This window comes from Mus pahari, chromosome 3 (assembly GCF_900095145.1).
Source record: "Mus pahari chromosome 3, PAHARI_EIJ_v1.1, whole genome shotgun sequence".
Classification (NCBI taxonomy): Eukaryota; Metazoa; Chordata; class Mammalia; order Rodentia; family Muridae; genus Mus; species Mus pahari.
Window position 1 is genome coordinate 47233841 of NC_034592.1, and position 20255 is coordinate 47254095.

General features: G+C 43.5%; 1 protein-coding gene across 4 annotated transcripts in view; it reads right to left on the reverse strand.

Moving 5' to 3' along the window:
• The window catches only part of Rbms1 (RNA binding motif single stranded interacting protein 1), a 214782-nt gene that overhangs the window by 21848 nt on the left and 172679 nt on the right, over positions 1-20255 (reverse strand). For all 4 annotated transcript variants that reach the window (XM_021192622.2, XM_021192623.2, XM_021192625.2 and 1 more), the window contains exons 4-6: positions 19616-19707; positions 9021-9178; positions 7150-7229 (exon numbers count right to left, since the gene is read on the reverse strand). In XM_021192622.2, the coding sequence (XP_021048281.1) occupies positions 7150-7229; positions 9021-9178; positions 19616-19707 (330 nt within the window). The remainder of the gene's footprint in view (positions 1-7149; positions 7230-9020; positions 9179-19615; positions 19708-20255) is intronic.

Consider the following 20255-nt stretch of genomic DNA (forward strand, 5'->3'; position numbering starts at 1 on the left):
CCCAGTCACATGAAATGCACCATCAGCAAAGCCACTCTTCCTTTGTACACATGGACTTATTCAAAGTACTGCAGAGGTCTAGAACGATGGGTGGACATGTTGTGTCCTGAAGTAGCAGGCACACTGCCATCCTTGGGACGGAGTGTAAGGTGTCGGGTGGCAGGGGCATTCACAGCTCCAGGAAATGCCATTAAGAATATTCTTCCTGGAGAACATGTCTACTCTTGGGAAGATAGCACAAGACCATTTTGAGACAAATTCCCTATTCTGATCGCGACCAGTGCTTGTGCCTGCAGCACAGTTCCTACTTTGGTCATCAGCTCTACAAAACCCAACTGAAATTTCCCAGCCTATTTCCAACACTCCCTTAGGTAGAAAGCCACTGCCACGGTCTTTCTCCATAACGGGATTTTTATCAATTAGTATTAAGCAGTGAAAAAACTCTATGGAATTCACCACAGTTCTTTTTATCCCGGGGCTTTCCAGGCAAATCTGACCTAGTTTAAACCTTCAAGCACTCAAAACCAAAGAAAATACCCCAGCATTTTCAAGGGTCAATGGATGGGGAAGGATGGAAGAAAAGGACTTATAAGCAATTTAAAGATGCTATAAGAGAAAACACGACGATGCCTCCTTAAGATATGGTAACAATAGACAGAAAACTGTATGTTAAAAATATTTACAAAACAGAAGACAGTATTTGATCATAATGCTCCTATATCAGTTATAATGTGATGTCTCAGATTTTTTTACAGAGCTATGAACATGTTCTGTTCTATGTCACAGCCCCAGTAAGGGTGGGCATAGCTGGTATGGGGAATCCTGATGTCACCTTAATATAAAAACATAGGCAATATTCAAACATGACTTTTTCCTTTTTTTAGAGACAGGGCCTAAAACTTACTCTGTAGGCTTGTGTGGTCTCGAACTCATAGAAATCCACCTGCCTCTACCTCCAAGGCATGCACCACCATGCCCATTTGGACCTCTTCCCTTTAGCCTTCTAGAAGCTAGTATACATGAGTTACAGCTAAGAAGACTACACTGTTCCTTTGATTTCTAAAACTTACCTTTGGGGGCTTTACCAGGTTTCTTTTAGTTTTCTTTTTACCGAGGAGAATGGTTGTGACTTGGATACTAACTGGTTCCGTCAGTGACACAACACCAGCAGATCCTTTGAGGCCTCTAGCACGCCAGGGCAAAAGCCGTATCGGGATGTGATCCTAGCTAAAGTGCCTTTCTTTTCTGGACTTGGCTCCAGTGTCACAGGCAAACTGCCAACTGTGCAAGAATCCAAGCACCCTGGCAGGAACCATGCTGGGTAATTCTGCTTATGCTAGCTAAACAACACATCGTCAAATAAGCCATCCTCTGGCTGTGTTTACGAGATGCTATGTCTACCTAGCAAGGAGCCTATGGCAGTTAACCGTTCAGGAAGGCACACTCGATGTAATCTGCTCACCCCCATCATATTTTATTTTCTACCCAATCTGATCGATAATCTCAAGCTCGCCCCAGATGAAGCGAGATCTATCCCTGAGACACTGGCTTAGCATTCAAAGCTCCTCTCACTATGTGGACGGAAGTACCAAGTCCAGAGAAGCGGAAAACTTTCAGATTCCTCATGGCTTCCACCGCGTGCTGGGGACTTGTTTGGGGGAAAGGCTGAGTTTACTGCAAGAGCGTGCTTCCAAATCCCACACTGAGCCCAGAGGCAGTTCAACCCCATTCATACGCCAGAGGCCTCCAAGCAGCTCTGAGTACTGGGATGAGCTTTCAGGACAAAAACTCAGAGCCAGCATTCAGTGAGCCCTGCAGGGACAGGGTGGCGTACAAAAGTAACAAGCAGATGCTCCTGCCCACACACAACTTGCAACCTATGGGACTCACGTCTCTTGTACTCATTTGTCCCCTGGTACAACATGGAAGAAACTCTTCTCTGCCAGCTGCAGAGGTGCCCAGGCTCTTACAATCATCCACATGTGGTTTGGAAACCAGGGTTTTTTTTTTTTTTCCTTGAATGGGTGTGGCCAGCAGTCTGTAAACCCACTTCAAAGGAGACAGTTATGGGACACAACCACAAAGTCCTTTAAAGAACAAAGGGAACTGTTCACCCAGTCTGTGATAAGTCTGAGGTCTCTTTCACAGAGGAGCTGGAAGATTTTATCTGGGGCTGATACAATGGTCCTGGGTCCTTTTCCTTTTTCAACCAGTCTTGTTGCTGCATGAAGAAGAACCAAAGGAGGTCACAAGTTGGTGGAGACCAGGCCTCGGAAGGGAAGAGAGCTGTGTGTGTGGCTGGTGAACTGAGTATGCAGAGGGTACTCAAACTGACACCATGCTAAACTCACAGGGTACACTTCTACTAGTTTGAGGTTAAAACATTTTTCCTTTCATCTAAGAGCTGATGGAAAAACTAACAATCTATCTATCTATCTATCTATCTATCTATCTATCTATCTATCTATCTATCTATGTATCTATCTATCTATCTATGTATCTATCTATCTATCTATCTATCTATCTATCTATCTATCTATCTATCTATCTATCTATCTATCACTAAGTCAGGGAGTTAAAGGAAGCTCTTCCACCAGGCTGAGATTTTCCAAAGGCACTGTCCATGCAGGACTTAGATTTTAAGTTCTAAGTGTGTATCTATGTGCAGCTCACCTTCAGTAGCAGCTGTAAAAGTGATCTCCTGTCAGGACTTAATGTTACAAGACCAAGTGTGGCCCGTGGTTCTATACAGACATACACATTAGTTCCTTTATGGAACAAAATGGAGCTGGGTACAGAAAAGCGAAATGATTTTCTAATCATCTTCATCAGTCATACTGTTAACGATAGAACCCGGGAGAATAAATACCCAACGCCATTACCCATGCAAGCCTAAGAGCAGCCACCCAATCCCGGGACTCCAGGATGGAACCGATCGAATGTCATCATACTTCAGTGCTTTCCGGCTGTGCTCTATGTGATGAGCTAGGGTATGTATATGCTCTTGCCATTCAGAGGTGGGGCTGACCAATCTTTTCTGTTACTCAGGTTCAATCCACACCATCTACCTACTGCCGCAATACCTTTTTTAAAAAAAAAAAATTTAATTTAATTTTTTTTGCATATGAAAGGTGCTGGGCAGACTGTAGGGGTGAAGATGCATTTGGCCACTCGCATACTCTCTTCTCTCTTCTTCCAGGTACCTGCATGCTTGTTTACTACAGATGCCACCATGGCTCAGGGTGAGCTCCAGGACCTGACAGATCCCCATGGGAGCATTTGTGTTAATTCTTGCTGACACGGCTGAGTTACTGAAGATACTAGTGAGCAGAGGGCTGGAGGACACCAAGAAAGGACCCCTCTCCAGACTTCTACACAAGCAAGAGTAGATCTGCAGGGTATGGGCATGCAGAGGCAGACAGTGATGCTGAAAGGAGCCGGACTTGGTGGCTGGCATAGGCTGGCAACTCCAGACCCAGAAGCAGAGAGCAGATGTCTTAGGCCTGCCGAGCAAGAAATCTGAGAGTACACTGGGGGAAGAATGTAACAAAGCAGCAGGTAGCAGGAGCCTCTCTCTTCTTCTACTCTAACAGCATCAGTGCCTCTCTTTCAAGCAAGGTGAGGTGGTGTCTTAATTCTGAGACATCGCCTGCTGGCACAGAGCATGTAGGGGACTCACCGCAAACCAGAAGGCACGCCAGTCTTTCCCACATTCTACCCTGTAAGGTGCCAGTGTTGCCTTGGTGCTATGACGAAGCAAAATTTATTCAAAGCTAATGAACACTGGTTGTTGCTTAGTATAGCTCAATCACTGCAAGGTGTGAACGTAAAGAGACAAGAAAAGTGTTTCTAGGAGCCTCCTGTACAGTGAGACTGACATACCATGCACATCATCAGTGTTTTGATGGATGTGAACCCTTTGGGGGATTCCCCAGGCAGAATGTGACCCAGCTGGGTCAGAGTAGGTCCCACAGGGAGAAGACAGACGCTCTACAGTCCAGGAAGGTAAGGAGAGCACTTCTATTTTAATGGGAAGCCACAAGATCAAGGTATAGGAGCCACAAGAGAGAACACAGGTAGAAATGACGTATATTAGGGGTTCTACTTGTTACTCATTACTGAGGACACAGGCCAAAAAGTAGAAATGGAGGGCAGCATTGAGGGGCAAGTGCCATTCTGGGAACCCCAGGTCTTTTAGAGTGAACAGGATCGCACATTTTGTCTAAAGTTCTCTGGATATTTAGGAAGCAAATTGAGGGATGTCAGGCCAGACAGGACAAGCCAATGGCAGGCTGCTTTAATGAGAGACAAGAGGCACACTGGGCAGTAACAGCAGGCGTGAAGGGATGGGGCAGACATACTTAGCAAGAGAAATCAGGGACTTGAGAGATTACCTGAATGGGAGAGAGGACAGAGGTGGCCAGGGGAATTCAGTGTTTGGTTTCTGACTTGGGTGTCTGATTCTACTGAGGTAAAGGAGGCAAGAATATCAACAATGAGGGCGAGGAATCCCGTTTTGGAGACAGTGGACCTACGGAGACTGATACTCAACAGAAAGCTAAGAAGAGATGAACGACTGAGGCCATAAACAGGGATCGGAATCTCAAGATTGTGTAAAATCTATCAGAAAGGTTAGTCAGAAACATGATGCAGAAACAGCAAACTCGTGGGGGCAGAGGGAGTGACTGAGTCAATGATGAGTTGGAGCAGGAGATGTCAGTCATGAGCACGTGAACTATGTTTCCCTCCTCCTCTCCCTCACCCTCAGAAAGACATGCTAGAGCCCTTATTCCCAGCATCCCATGGTGTGACCCATTAGAGACAGGAACTTAAGGTTCAAAGTAAAGAAGATGCCACTAGGTTGGGCCATTCCACCACGGTTGCCATTCTTATAAGTGAAAGGACATGGTGGGAAGGTGAAGTGAAGAGACATAGGAAGAGGATGGCCAACTGCAAGTCAAGGAGATGCCCAGAACAGACCCTTCCCTCCCAGTTCTCAGAAGGAACCAACCTTGTATTCCTCCAGCTTGGTCATCTAGTCCCCAGGATTTTGAGTCTCTAATCTACTGTTTGTGCTATTTTGTTACAGTTGCCCTAGCAAACAGGAATGCTTGCCCAAATTTAAGCTACATGGTAGAAGATACCACACTGGAGAGAGTGAGGAGTGATGGAAAGTTAAGACTGCCTCTTAAAGAGCAGTTCAAGAAAAGGCAGAGGGGGACTTCACTAAAGATCACTAAAGACCAAGATGATTTCAAACACAAATGGATATCATCTTCTGGAAAATATCTTGGCATAAAGTATTTTATACTCCACTCACTAAATTCTGTAATTGAAAATCCTTCTATTATAGCTATAGTCACAACTTTTTGATTTTTAATTGTGATAAGTTTTGTTAACTTGACACAACCTACAATCTCCTGGGACAAAATCCAATGACTATCGGCATATCTGGGGAACTCTGTCTAACGTTAACTGATGTGGAAGAGCCATGTCCACTGTGGGTGGCACCATTCACTAGACAAGGGGTTCAAAACTATAGAAGAGGGAAATGAAGCCAAGCACAAACAAGTGGGCATGAATCCATCTGTCCTCTCCCCAGTTGTGACTGTGGATGTGATGCAATTTCTTGCCACCTCCACTTTCCCATAGTGACAGAGTGTAACCCAGAATACTGAGCTAAAATAAACCTATTTTTGGTTGTTCTCTATAAGGGTAATTTTATCACAGCAATACAAATTAAACTAGATTATCTGTGGATTTTCTTCCATTTGCTTGCCAACTAAATCCAAAATAAGCTTTTGTTGGAAAAAAAAAAAAAACCCAGAGAGAATTATTATAGGAGAGGCAAGGTCCCAGTGGGACAAGGTTGCAAACTGCTCTAAAATCCTTATGGATGAGAAAGGAAGAGCAGGGCACAGGCATGGAGTCCTTCACTAGAGAATGCAGAAACTGAGTGGCATTTCTGGTACTCCAGACTCTTCATTAAAAAGAAAGTGAGCTCATCTCCTTTGAGTGGCTACAGGACTGTACAGGTGATTGAAGGGGAGGAACCTGAGGAAATGCGTGAGAGGCAGTGGTGCTGAGAGTCTGGTTGCTTCTCATGGTGGCACAGATAAAGTTAAAACGGTCTAGCTCAGGATAGCTCCAGTCTCAGCGTTCTTCGTGTAGCCACAGGCACCAATGAGTGTTCAAGACAGCTGAGGCTGCCACTAAAGAAAGGACTGTATAAACACAGCCCAGATTTTACAGAGAGAAAACAGGTTGTAAAGTTGTACTGGCTGGTTTTGTGTGTCAACTTGACACAGCTGGAGTTATCACAGAGAACCTCCTTAAGGAAATACCTCCATGAGATCCAGCTATGGGGCATTTTCTCAATTAGTGATCAAGGTTGGGAGGGTCCATTGTGGGTGGTGCCATCCCTGGGCTGGTAGTCTTGGTTCTATAAGAGAGCAAGCTGAACAAGTCAGGGGAAGCAAACCAGAAAGTAACATCCCTCCATGGCCTCTACCTGTGTGTTCCTACCCTGTGTGAGTTCCAGTCCCGACTTCCTTTGGTGATGAACAGCAATGTAGAAGTGTAAGCCAAAAAAAACCCCTTTCTTCCCCAACTTGCTTCTTGGACATAATGTTTTGTGCAGGAATACAAACCCTGACTAAGAAGTCAATTCTCAGCAACAACAGAAGTCCCTTCTATTTCAGACCAGAAGTCTGGTTGTTATCTTGGCATAAAACACACATGAGGTGTAGTGGTTCTGATTAATGACAACACAGGCAGATGACACAGGGAAGTGACTGAAGCAGGGCATACACGAAAGTCATGGGACCTGAGGTCCAGCTCCTGTGAAGACAAAGATGCCCAGTCATGGGAAGGAAGGTCACGGAGGATGGTGGCGAGGCAGGATAAAAGATGGCTGTGGTCAACAGAGTTGATTCTACAGTGTTTTGCAAGTCAGCTCTATAGTACCCTCGGGTCATGCTCAACCTCTTCCTAATCAGTAAGTGTGAAAAAAAACCTTATTTGCCAATACAAACAGGTATGTTTTCAAGAGGAAAGTGAGAGGATTTTGGTCTTAAGAGCCCATTATGTGCTAAAGTTACATTTGCTCTATAAAAGGAGGGTTGATAAAACTGTAGGTAAAGAACATACCAGAAACTCCTGGTGGGGTCTTGATGAATTTTCCATTAAAATGACCAATTACAGCTTCGCATTTTTCCGTTGATTCCATCCTAGTCATATAAAAATAAGAAACTCACAAACTGTACCCATACAGCGCAAGGAGACTTTTATAACTATGGTTCAGGATGCAAATGAAGCCAGCAGAAAACCACGAATGAGATAAAGAAGAGGAGGGATTATTCTTTCGTGAGCAATCGCTTTGGCATCTCTACCGTAAAACAACTGATTTCAGGGCACTTCCTGAATTATAAACGACAGAGTAAATTCTCTGCAGAGTGTTTCATCGCTGTCACATCTGATTACAATATTCTAATTGTTAGAAATCTAAAAATTAATTCACAATACTTAGTCATAACTTGTATTTACAAATGACAGTTTAGAAATTTTGTTTTAGAGGTGGTCTTTCCTTTATGGACTCACAAAATGGCAAGATTAAAGAGCTGTGGTAACGGCTGTCGTCAACCAGAGGACGCGCCTTTTATGTTTTTAACTTTCACTCCAGGTTTAAAACTAAATTAGTGAACTCAGTTACGTATCTCACCATCTTGACTTTGAAGGAGGAATTAAAGGCTGAAGCCTCACTTTACAACTTATTTTACATCTACAAGTAACTAAATATATTTGAGAAGCAGTTCTGGGGACTTTAGTACTTTGACTTGCTTTTCTTCAATGGAAACATCCAATCACCTACTCAAAATGCACCCTAACCTGGCCCACTCTCTCAGTTTTAACTGGCAGTACTAGGGGTTAAGAAACAGCACACTTATCCGCATTCAGAAGAGCACCTTGGAAGGATGGTGAGGCTGGGCCTCCAGATGTCTTGATTGGTGCCTCTTGACCAATGAAGTAGTGAGTGTGTGCTACTAATATTGCTGGAAAGGTATTTGGGTTTTCCTCCAAGCTGTCTGGCCCAACGGAACAAGTGACTAAAAGCCAACAGAACCTAGTGGCAGCCCTTGCCTTTGTGACTTAATGGCGAGGTGACAATAAGGTCCCTTAGTAATAAATGCTTTGCTAAAATCACAAATTTGCATTAAGATATGACTGTAACTTGTACAGTTAAGTAAATGTCAGCATTTTCTCTCCAAAAATAAGCTAATAATTTAATGCCTGCTGATATTATCTGTCAGTGCTCACTGCTAAAAACATCTTAGATCACTGTAAAATCAGCTTTTGTGTAGGGGGCTTTAGGATTATAAATCTGCTACAAATCAAAGCTCACTCAGTTTAATTTAATTCTCTAGAAACCAACTTAGCCACTCAAGTATTCTTTCTAGGAAGAAAAGGATAGGGGTTCCATAGGAGGGGTGGGGGTGCTTCAGTTACACCTAGAACAGTCATTAAAAAACAAACCTGAAGAATTATAAACTGTTAACAACTGCTAAGTTGAAGATATGGTTAGGTAATATATCCCCCTTTTCTTTCCTGAATGTTAGAAATATTTATCTTAAAAACCTAACTAAATAGTTATAATGAATCAAATTTCTATCTGAAGAAAAGATACTGCTTTATCTATGAACCGTAGGAGACTGCTCATTTGTGAGAGGTTACAAGCATCGTAAAGTAATGTATCAAACTGTCAGGACCCTGTGTCCAGGGCCACTGTTCTTGTGACAGTCCCGGCAACAAGCCATCAGGTGCTTAGTATACTTGGTTTGGGGAGTCCAAAACATTCCAAGCTTCAGAAAAAGCGTACATGTAAAGTCACATGCCGTTTAAGCCCTCAGCACAACAGGCTCCCGTCACCCCACCTCAACGGTTCTTTCCAGGCTCCCACCCCCCCTGCCTAGAGTGACTTAGCAGATTCACTACAGTTAATAAGGAGAGAGCAGCCCACTCACCTGGCAAAGCCAACACCACGGCTGGCACCACTGGAATCACGTAGGACCCTTGTAGAAATAACTTGTCCAAAGGGTTTGAGCATATTTTCAAGTTCTTGCTCATCCATGGACAGCGGCAGGTTCGAAATGTACAGGTTGGTAGGATCTTGTTCCTGTTGCTAAGGCAGAACAGAAAGACACTGTCACTTTCCAACAGAAGGGAAGCACTCACGGGTAGCACCTTTTCATTCAGCCACTGGCTCTGCGAGTCCTTTCAGGACGACACAGGGAGGCCCGGTGTGCATGGAACACTCGAAGTCACCCTGGACATTTGAAAATTGTGTCTGAGTCTTGAACAACCGGCACAGGCCTGACATGGTCCCCAGTCATTCTCGGCAGCTGTGGAAGTGACACCATCGGCTTGCACTGAGTTGGGGAGGGTGTTCTTAGAAACGGACACTCCTAACATCATGTGGTGATTCCAAAGTTAACTAACCTCTGCTTTTTTCAGAAGTCCACTTCATGTTCATGGTTATGCTATTACTGTTAATAATTCAACTTAGAAATCGTGGAAGAAGATTCTGGACCAACCCTGTAGAGTCCAGTGCAGGCTAGATACAACTTCCCTCCACTGCCCCATGGTAGAATCAACACGATTTTTCTTTTTCTTTTCTTTTCTTTTCTTTTTTTCTTCTCTTCTCTCTTTCTCTTCTCTTCTCCTCTTCTTCTCTTCTCTTCTCTTCTCTTCTCTTCTCTTCTCTTCTCTTCTCTTCTCTCCTCTCCTCTCCTCTCCTCTCCTCTCCTCTCCTCTCCTCTTCTCTTCTCTTATGATACATAGCCTCTATATACCATCATCCACAGCCCCAGTTTTGGAGTTTTGGAGTCAGGGTTTCTCTCTGTAGCCCTGGCTGTCCTAGAATTCACACTGTAGACCAGGCTGGTCTCGAATTCAGAGCTCCACCTGCCTCTGCCTCCTGAGTGCTGGGAGTAAAGGTGTGCACTACCACTGCTTGGGTACTATTCTATTCTAAATAGTGGGATCCCCAGTGAGGAAAAGATAGCTTCTAACCAAAACTAGAAACTGTAAGCCTTAGCAAATGAATAGCATGGGTGGAACCATTCTTAGACTTGAGAATAGCTGGGGAGGGCAGGTTTGGTTAGTCTCTGTCCTACAAAAGGTCAACTGTCATCTGCCTATAGGTCAGTACTCAGCACCTGCTGAGTACTGGATTAGAGATGTAGAACCTCAGGCCCACAGTGTACCTGCAGAACCAGAAGTTGCATTTTAACAGAATGTTCAGCTAACCAAGAAGCCCATCAAGCCTGAGAAGTGACTCTCATCAGATCATTTCCCATTCAGCCTTCTTTGGTTAGCATGGTCTCTGCTGGACAAAGACATAGGACTGAATTTCCTGATGAGCAGTGACCGAGATGTATGCATATGAAGAGTATGGTGTTCCAGTCCAGAGGGAAAGCCTACTTGACAACAAGAGTATTTCCTGACTGAGTCAACATTCACCTATGCAACTGAGGTTGGCACAATCTTCTCTTGAAACTTTCCCTCGATCTTACATTTCCCTTGCTTCTAGTTTTGAAGATGAATCCAGAGCCTCGCGCTTTCTAGGCAAGTACTGTACCACAGAACTCTATCTCCAGTCCTCCAATTTTATCTTTACACATTAGAGTATACGAGTTGACTTCTCTTTAATGAGTGTTATCGGTAAAGTCATTAATTGTTATCTTAGCCTTTGGCAACAGAGTGACATCCTCATTATGGCTTCCTCGATTTCTGGAGTACACAAGTGTTCTAAAAACATACGTGAAACATGATGCATGTTTGTCCTGCATCTTAGCATTAATTAAATCTGAAATCATTCCTTTCATTATAATTTTCAAGTAACAGCCCACGCCGACCTTTCGTGCTCTATTTGTTTAAGATTTAGTATATCTGGAGCTGGGCTTCAGTTCACTGTGAGAGCTCTTGTGGGGCATGGCCCTGGGCTTGATCTCTGGCACTACATACATCAACACAGGCATGGACGGAGGAACGAATGGAGTAATTTAGTTTCCCACAGAATGACATATATCCTGGTATTCTCAAGAGCTAAAGTTAACAGAGACAGACATACAAGCAACATATACTGCCCTTAGAACTGCCTGGCCCAGATATGAAAGAAGGCAATGTACAAACAGGCCAAAGGCAGAGAACACTGGCTCTGAGCCCAAAGGAACCTGAACACAGGTTCTTAGACTATGTTATAGGCAGGTTCAATAATGCTCAATAGCAACAATCCCCTTCATTACCCATTCACGGGGTAATCAAAACAGCACCTATCTTCGCTTTAGCATCTTCGCTTTAGCATCTTCGCTTTAGCATCTTTGCTTTAGCATCTTCGCTTTAGCTGAGATTAAGAGTTTACTGTGGGGCTGCTTGGGTTAACTCAATGCTGAACAAAACATCTTCCTGTCAATTAGATGAAGCATACCTTTAATGTTGAAAACATGCCAAGTTATTTAACAGATGTAGGGCAATAATACATGCAGTGTTTCAAAATACAAGGAAGACAATGGAGCTGGCTTTGGGTGTTAAAGCTTTCATACTCGCCTGAGGTGGGTAACGAAGGGAAGTCTCGCCCCTTTCTTTCTACTTCAGGTGCTGCCTCTCCTAACGGCCCCCAACAAACCCCACCGTTCCTCCATGAACCCTCTCATTTCAGGTCCAACCTCCCGAGTCTCTGAAGCTTTGCTGCGGTGGAAACTTACACAAGTTGGGTTATTGCTCCTTGAAAATAGCTTCATAGAAAAGGGGCTTTTCCAACGCATGCCACGCATCTGAGACTGTCACCCAAATCTCATCTTCTAATACTTTCCAGATCAACAGAGGCGACAGAAAACATGTGGAGAAGGTTTGATATGTACACGTCATGGTGGGAGGATAGAGGGGGGTAGCTCTCTTAAAGATGAGAGAGGAGGTTTGCAGCAAACACAGGGCCCTGAGAACAAACTAAAGTCAAAACACTGAATCAGACTGCAAGGTGTTCCCTACAATTTGGCTTTATTTTGTCAGTTACTGTGGTAGATTTTTTTTTTTTTCCACTCCAGGAGTGCTGACATTGAAGAAAATGACCATAATAGCCTTAGCTACAAAACTTCCTTGAAGCCCTGTGCTTTATCTTAGAGTTTGTGCTTATGAGCCCGACTCTCTCAGAGCCTGAGACAGGAAAACTGTTGTAAGGTGAAGGGCATCTGGGGCTACAGAGTTAGTTCTAGGCTAGCCTAGGCCATAGGGTGAGAACATAGCTCAACATCTCTCCATCCAACAGGGCAGTTAACCCTTACTTTCTAGTCTATAACAATTTGAATTTTGAGAGAGACAAGCTTGATAACCTGACACCATTATGTAATTGATACTTCAGGAAGACAAACACTGGGTTTTGAGCAGTCTCCTTCCCTAGAGGTGGGACTGTCACCTGACAGACACACTCTGTGTGCAAAAGGGGAAAGCTTTAGAAGTACCACAGTGTGGGGGGGGGGGGGGGGGGGAGGGATAGGATTAAGATGCCTAGACCATACTTAGTGTCATCCTAAGGCAGGAACTGGCTACTTAAAGGTCATGAAACACACCTTTTAGGCCCAGATATACTGTAATGACCTAAATATGTTACATAAGACATGCACACTACAATTCTTTACACTTTTGAAATTATGTTATAAAGATTTCAATGGCTCATATTCAAGCATGCTCACAGAATTTGTTACACATCCAGGTCTTTTTAAAAAGGGGGCTGACAAGGTAGGTAGGAGTGTTTTCTAGTATGCATTTTAGTTGCTTCTGGGTTAAACAGGCAGCTATACACTTTGTAGAGTTTTAATTTAACGTGAACGTTGACCAATAGGGGGAAAGCCCCCCAAATATTAAAAGTGTTAAAACCTGAATGGAGAGGGTTCACTCACTCTGACAGAGCAACGTACAATGGACTAAATATATGTAAATATTTCCCATGACTGGGTAGACCCTGTCCCACTGACTCCTGTCCTAGGCCTGCTAAGATTGCTGGTATTTGTTTCCCATAGCAACAACCTCCTCAGTTACTTTCCCTCACCTGGGATGACCATTCTTTCTATCTATGTGGTTGACCTGTCCTACAGACACTACCCACATTGTTGCACTAATTTAAAACTTACACCACAAAAGAACGGGGTGAACTCCCAGGCTGGTAACATCAGCCTCCCCGACCCATCCAATCCTCTAAACATCCATGAAGTCTCATTACTGTATGTATTCACAGGAAATGGGACACAAGGTATTTATAGTAATTGGTGGTGTTTGGAGTGAAGATTAATTTAGTCTCTTTAAAATCAGTCACAACCCTAACTGTTTCGTTATGTCCAAGTAATAAATTAAGATGCCTGAAAAAGTTACTCTGTCAATTATAGGTAGCCAAGAGCAGCGGGTGTAAAGGGCCTCTTTATGTCCCAAGCACAGAGGAGGTTTAGGGGCTCTCCTAGCACATGGAAAAAGAGGTCCCACACTGGCTGTGACGGAGATAAATGGCAGTAATGCTCACTTGAGTAGAAAAGCCAGGCTCGGAGGTCCCACCCGGTGTAAAGCACTTAGACACCATCTGAAAGAAATTAACAAACCCTCCCCGTGCTTGTGGAATGGTTCCTGAAATGCGAGAGAGGGACTTGGCAGAAAGAGCAGACATCTGTTTTCTCTTGTACTGAATAGGTTCACCCACCAGCAGATCGCTGCTGACGGGTGGGTGACTGCCGACTGCTCAGAGCATGGTGGGCCTCCCGGTGACGGGAACCGATTTCCTGCTCATTTGCCTGCTTATTTGTTGAGAAAAGTGTGCAAGCCTGCCACCCCTGATGTTCTGCTGACCCCCAGCCAACCACAGGAGGTGACAGAGAAAGGCCTGTACAAAACCACTCTATCACAGGTATCACCCTCAACGCTGTGCCTTACATCTTTTAAGCCAAGTTATCTGTGTGTCTTTTAATAGAATCTGATTTCTCCTTTTCTTTCAGAGGCAGAGTCTCTCATCTGGTATAGGACAGGCTAGACTGGAACTTTAGTATGGAGCCCAGAACACAATGGCCTTAAACTATAGCAATTCTCCTGCCTCAACTTCTCACACGCTGGGACTTCAGCATAGCCATCACCACAGCTGTCTTTGGATCTGGGTCTTTTGAGAAGAAGTCACACATTTAAACCACGTTTCCCACACAGAGGCTTCCCAGAAGGCCTGGGGCCGTTTCTGTCTGTGAGGTTTCATCAAGGAACTGCTCCACACAGAACTTCCAAACATTTCCATCCGAGTTCCCAGTCTCTGTCCAACCTTGGAATAAAACTTTTCTCTTAAGTAGATGTTTTTGAATCAATAAAGCAAGCGCTTCGCGGCCACCGCACGGCAGTTACCGAGCAAGGCTGTGGGGTTAAGAGAATCAGCTACCTCAGTGTTGTCAGTTTACAGTTGGGAAATTCGGTTTTAAGTGTCTGTGGGCTCCTCGGACAACTACCCCAGAACCCAGTGTTATTAGCAACGTCCCACCTCTGCCACCCCACCCCTGCATCACTGCTTCAAATCACACAAGAGGGAAAGACTTTAACTATGTGGCCTTTTAATACCCCGCTGCACCCCAACTCATTCGCAAGAACAGAATGGACAGTGACTGGTCCCTGATAACACAACCACACAGCCAGACTTCAACTTCCTTCATAAAAAATCCTTCTCTCCAAAAGACATACTCAAGGTAATCCTTGACTGCATCAGCCTGAGAGAATCAAGTCCAGATACTCAAACCCACAATGAAGAACAAGAGAGCTACTGGCATTTAAAAATTAATTTGTAACTTTAAAAATAAAGGAAAAGAAAAAAAAAAAAACAACAGGTGCTGAAATCTATATGCTGCAGAATGATGGCACATAGCCAGCATCCCTGAACCTGTGCACTGGCCCCTCCACACAGATGATGGGGAATCACGTCCCCCAGCTAGCTCGCAGAATAAAAAGCCATGCAGTCCTTGAGTGGGGCTGGCATTCGAAGTGCATCACTGATATGACCTAGATAGTCAACCCACACTCACTCCTCTTTTGAATAAGCGAATGGTAAAGATATCCTCCAAACAGAGAGTATTACAGGTGCTAGAACGTATGTAGGGGACTACCCTATAAAGGCCTAGGCATTGTGGATAAAACAGGCTCCTTTCTAACTCAGTTTCAACAATGCGTGTTGGTGCTCCCAGCATCCATAGAAAGAAAGCAGACAACCTAGAGAGAGCCTGCAAGAAACTGGCTGTGAATTGGATTAGGATGTGCGCATCCCGCTCTTATCTGTCTAAAAGAAACAGAGGCTGAGAATGACATTCACTTGGAGAGAAACAACAGCCATGTTCTGAGCCTCCACATGTGGTCTGCTACCCTCTTGTTACCAGCCAAGCAACAGGGCTGTCAGTGGACCTAACACAAAGCTTGATCTGTATCCCACCAGCTTGCTGTATACAATGGGTCTATGCGTAACTCAAAAGCCGAACAATGGGAAAGGAGCAAGCTGATTGAAAGGGCCTACCAGAATGGCTGGGGAGTAATTACTCTCTTCCTGATGGCTGGCAGAGGCAGATGGAAGCTAGGACTCACTGGAAGCTAGCTGGCTTGGCAATACACTGAATAATCCTGGCACTCAGGAGCCAGAGGGGGAAGAATTTCGGATTGAAAGCCACCCTGTGCTATGTGGAAGACCACTTAAATACCCAAAAGAATAGGCCACACAGAGTGGTCCTGGTGTGAATGAGATTCCCTGCGGAAGGATGCCGGGGAGGCAGAGTGAGACAGTTCATCAGAGCAAGGCTGATGGTAGATTGGGTAGAGAGCTCAGAAAAACTCCCAAGAGTACTTTATGAGAAAGAGCATCAACGTGTTACTACCCAGGAAAGAAGTCAACACCAGACTAACCAGACTAGGTTAGTGATAGGCGGATAAACCTTCCCAATTTTGTGACTACTCCAACTCCGAAGGGGTTTAAAAAACACAGCTGAGGAACTGAGAGAGACTGGGTAGAAACACACAAACATGGGAAGGGAAACTTCACCATTGTGGCTTGATACTCAGGATTTCTGTGAAATAAGAGTATATATTTAAATTATAAGTACTCTACATCATACATTAATAGTTTCTTTTTGAAAATCAGGTATTTAGCTCCAAAATGTTAGTCAAATGTTAAAATATTTTGCGTTATTTTAGTAAGAAAGATTTTAATACATTATACACTAATGGCAATCCCCCCAACCAATCTTCTAAAATGTAATTAGATTGAGCTACAATGTAACCAAACCCATTCATCACATGTCAGTCTACATATGCACATAATTAATGATTGTTGGGATGGAAACCTTCAAAATGCTGCTTCCAGATCACCAAATTGTCGATATAGTTGCCAGCAACTAATTGCACTGTAGGCTGTGTTGCCCTTTCCCTTAGAGCCAGCAGCAGCCAACACTCATGGATTTGTAGGGCTCTGGTGTCTCTATGTATGCCCCCACATATATTGCTTCTGAAACGCAGTAAGGCTTTCCCCCTAAAAGACCCTTATTTAAATATCACATTGAACGAGGCTGGGCAACATGAATAGAGAGGAATGGCCGTAAATGTACTGAAAGAGATGCTAGATTTTATGGTGTGAAAAATCAAGGGACAGGACTTTCTGCAATGGGAGTAACTGCAGAAGCCATGGGAACTGTCCTGGATATCATCTAAAGAGAAAGGGAGAGATTGGCAGAGCAGCTCAGGATAAAGAGGGAAGGACAGCATTGTGGTTCTCTGGGTGAGGTCTGCTTGTCCATGTCTAGTCACGCACTGACTGCAGGGCCAGAGTAAATGTGCTACAAATCAGAAAGTGAAGCAGGCTCCCTGTCGTCACACTTGCTTACTCTCTCATTGTTTTCAACATCAGACTGGACATTGCCAGAGGGTGAGGCCATCTCGGACAACCAGGATGCTTTGTACTTTCCGTTTCTGGTTTTCTCAGTGTCTACTCTGGAGGTGAAGAACACCCTTGGGCCATCTTAGTGCCACACCCTGAGGAGTATATGGAAAAGATTACTTTAGAAAAGGAGCCCCTTTTATGAATTCCTAAAACTTTATCTGTGCCGATAATTGTATTCCAAGTACCTCTATGTTGGCAGCTGTAGAACTCTGAGCAGCTGCTACCTGATGTCTCAGGTCCTTGCAGGTGATACATGTCTTCCTTACTGTCCTTAAACTTCCATAACCCTTCTCTCCTGCACATGTGAATGTTCCTCAGGGAGTGGGCACGTGCTACTCTTCAGAAGTAGCCAAGGCCAGCACTCAATTATTTTCCTCTGCACTTCATAAAGCCCGATAATAGAAAAACTATTGCTCTTTTCAAAAGACTTGAAATAACGCACTGCAAAATTTTAGGCTTGAAAGTATTTGCCATGACAACTGATACAGGGAAAGGTTAAAAAAAAAAAAAAAGCCCACAGTTATAAGTATATCATCCATGCTTACATGTGGTCTATAAAGACCAGGATGTAAATTAAGTAAGTACTGGTCTAGTTAATATGACTCTGAGACAGGTTTAGTGCGTAGTGAAATTCCTGCTACTGAACATGGCATGTGAGAGATGCATGATGCTTCAAGGGTTGCCTCTTCTGACTCTTACTTCTCTTTAATAAAAATATGCTTACTGGAAAGCTACATACGGTGGTTTATGTCTTTAATCCCAGTACTCAGGAGTAGGAAGTAAAGATTCTGAAGTTCATGGTCATCTTCAGAAACACAGGGAGTACACGAACAGCGTGGGTTATGTGAGACCCTACATCATAGAAAATGTAAAGGCTCACTGCATGCAGGTTGGAGGTGAACACTCTGGAACTGTAACTATACTGGATCAGTGATTTTGATCATGACAAACTAACTCTTCCAAGTCTATCAAATCATCTAAGGATTTAAGCATTTTATACATGTGGATGGATTTGCACATACGTGCTACAGTGTGCTTCCTAATATCAGAGGGGAAGTTATGGGAGTTCTTCTCATCTACCATACTGGTTCCAGGGACTGAGCCCATGGTATCAGGCTTGGCAGTGAGTACGGTTATAGGCTGAGCTGTCTCACCAGAAGCACCCTGACTCTGTTGATGAATCTGAGGAGAAAGGAGACACAGACTAGCCAGTCAATCCCTTCACATTCCCAAGTGACAACATTTTGGATTCCAGGGTTTTTGTTGTTGTCTTCTTGTTTGCTTGCTTTCGAGACAGGGTTTCTTTGTTGTTGTTTGTTTTTGAGATAAGAGTTCCTTTAGGTTTTTAACCTTGCTAGGAAACTAGCAAAAGAGACCACAACTCAGGGAAAGCATTATGTCTTACAGTAATTAAACCCCATGCATACTGTGCTAGAATGCTTATGAAGCATGGAACATATGGTCCCCGTTTTATAGTCCTTCAACATTCAGGCATATTCTTCACTTGGAGAAGTATTTCAGCAATAGTCCTCAGCTAGAATGAGAAAAGTTCACCAGACCCAAGTCTTGAATAAAGTCTACATAAAACTACTGAAGGACAGATTCATATTACATAATCACGTAAAAATCATCCTCTTACTATTATACGGGTAAAACAGCATCCATGTAAATAAAAATTAAAAAAAAAAAAAACAGCATCCATAGTATACACTTGCCCCCAACCTCTCAGTTGTGTGAGCCAGTTATATATCCCTTCAAAATATGACATTCTGTGCACAATTACCTTTTCTATCTTTACCTGTCACTTTCCATCTTTAATCTATGCACGGAGGCCAAGGCTTTAATTAGATGCTTTTTTTTCCCCACAGCTCTCCACCTTATTTTTTGAGAAGATCTCTCACTGAACCTGGAGTTCACCAACTCAGCTAGACTGCCTGGCTAGCAAGCCCATGGCCTCTTCTTAGTCTCTGTCCAGCACATAGATTACTGAGGTACTCCCCAGCTTTTTACATGCCTACAAGGGATCTGAACCCAAGTCCTTATGTTTGCCATCACTTTACCAGCCAGCCAGCCATCTTCCAATTGCCTCCCCCAATTTCCTTATTAATATCCAGATTATCATACAAGAAATGGGTTTCCTTGTGGCATAATATAGAGATATACTATGACATTTTGCTCTTATTCACCCTCCCCATTCCTCCTCTCTCTCCTTTTTACTGTTTTCCCTTCAGACAGCTTTCCATTCTGGTTTTGAGACATACATATTCTATTACCTTCTCTTTGAGGCCTGCCTACAATGGATTAAATCCTTGGGCAAAGAATTGTCAAGTTTTATTTTAAGAAAACAGTAGAGATCTGAAAGCCTTCTGGAATTTTGATTACCCACCAAAATCAGGTGCTATTTTTGGATTTACATTTGGGTTAAATAGGATATAAAATATATACATTTGCCAATTCTTTAGAACATGAATCAATCATCTTTTGGACTACAAGGAAGAAAGCCTTTGCATCATTGCTAGTGCCGAGGGTGCCTGGATGCATTTCAGTGTTTAGAGGGACAGATGAATAATGACCTTCAGGGGCACAGGCCTCCACTAATGACCTTCAGGGGCACAGGCCTCCACTCACCTTTGCCATCTGAGCCTGGACTCCACTCGCTTTCAGGGCAGAGACAGCTTTCTGGGCTGCTGCAGGACTGTCAAAGTCAACAAAACCATAACCTGAAATGCAAAAGACACTCTTCTTAGGTCATTACTTTTTAATTATATAAGGTGTTAAAAAAAATAAAGGACTTCATTCTGGTTCTAATACAGGCAACAGAAGCAGAGGTGTCCTGCAAGCACATAGGTACCCACAGCCACATTGAAGTGGCTTCCTCAGGTCCTTCAAAACATCTCATGAGAGAGAGAGAGAGAGAGAGAGAGAGAGAGAGAGAGAGAGAGAGAGAATGAGTTAGAGTTGGGAAAGGGGTAGCTTTGAGCTCTGTCTTCTTAAAGATCTTCTCAAGTGTCTGAGAGTTGGAAAAAACCTGACAGTTAAGTTGCTTTTCAGGGGAAAAAGAAAAAGAAAAAAGAAAAAAAGAAAGGGTCTTAGGGGTGTAATGATAGACAACTTCAGACAAAGTTTTAAAGAATACAACAAAAAAAGAGAGAGCTATCTTACTGAGGTGAAAAAATGACAAAAACCAACATTATATATTCTATAGACTATCCCTTAGATTTAGCACTTAAAATAAGTATAAATATTTGATACTCAAATATAGCCTAAA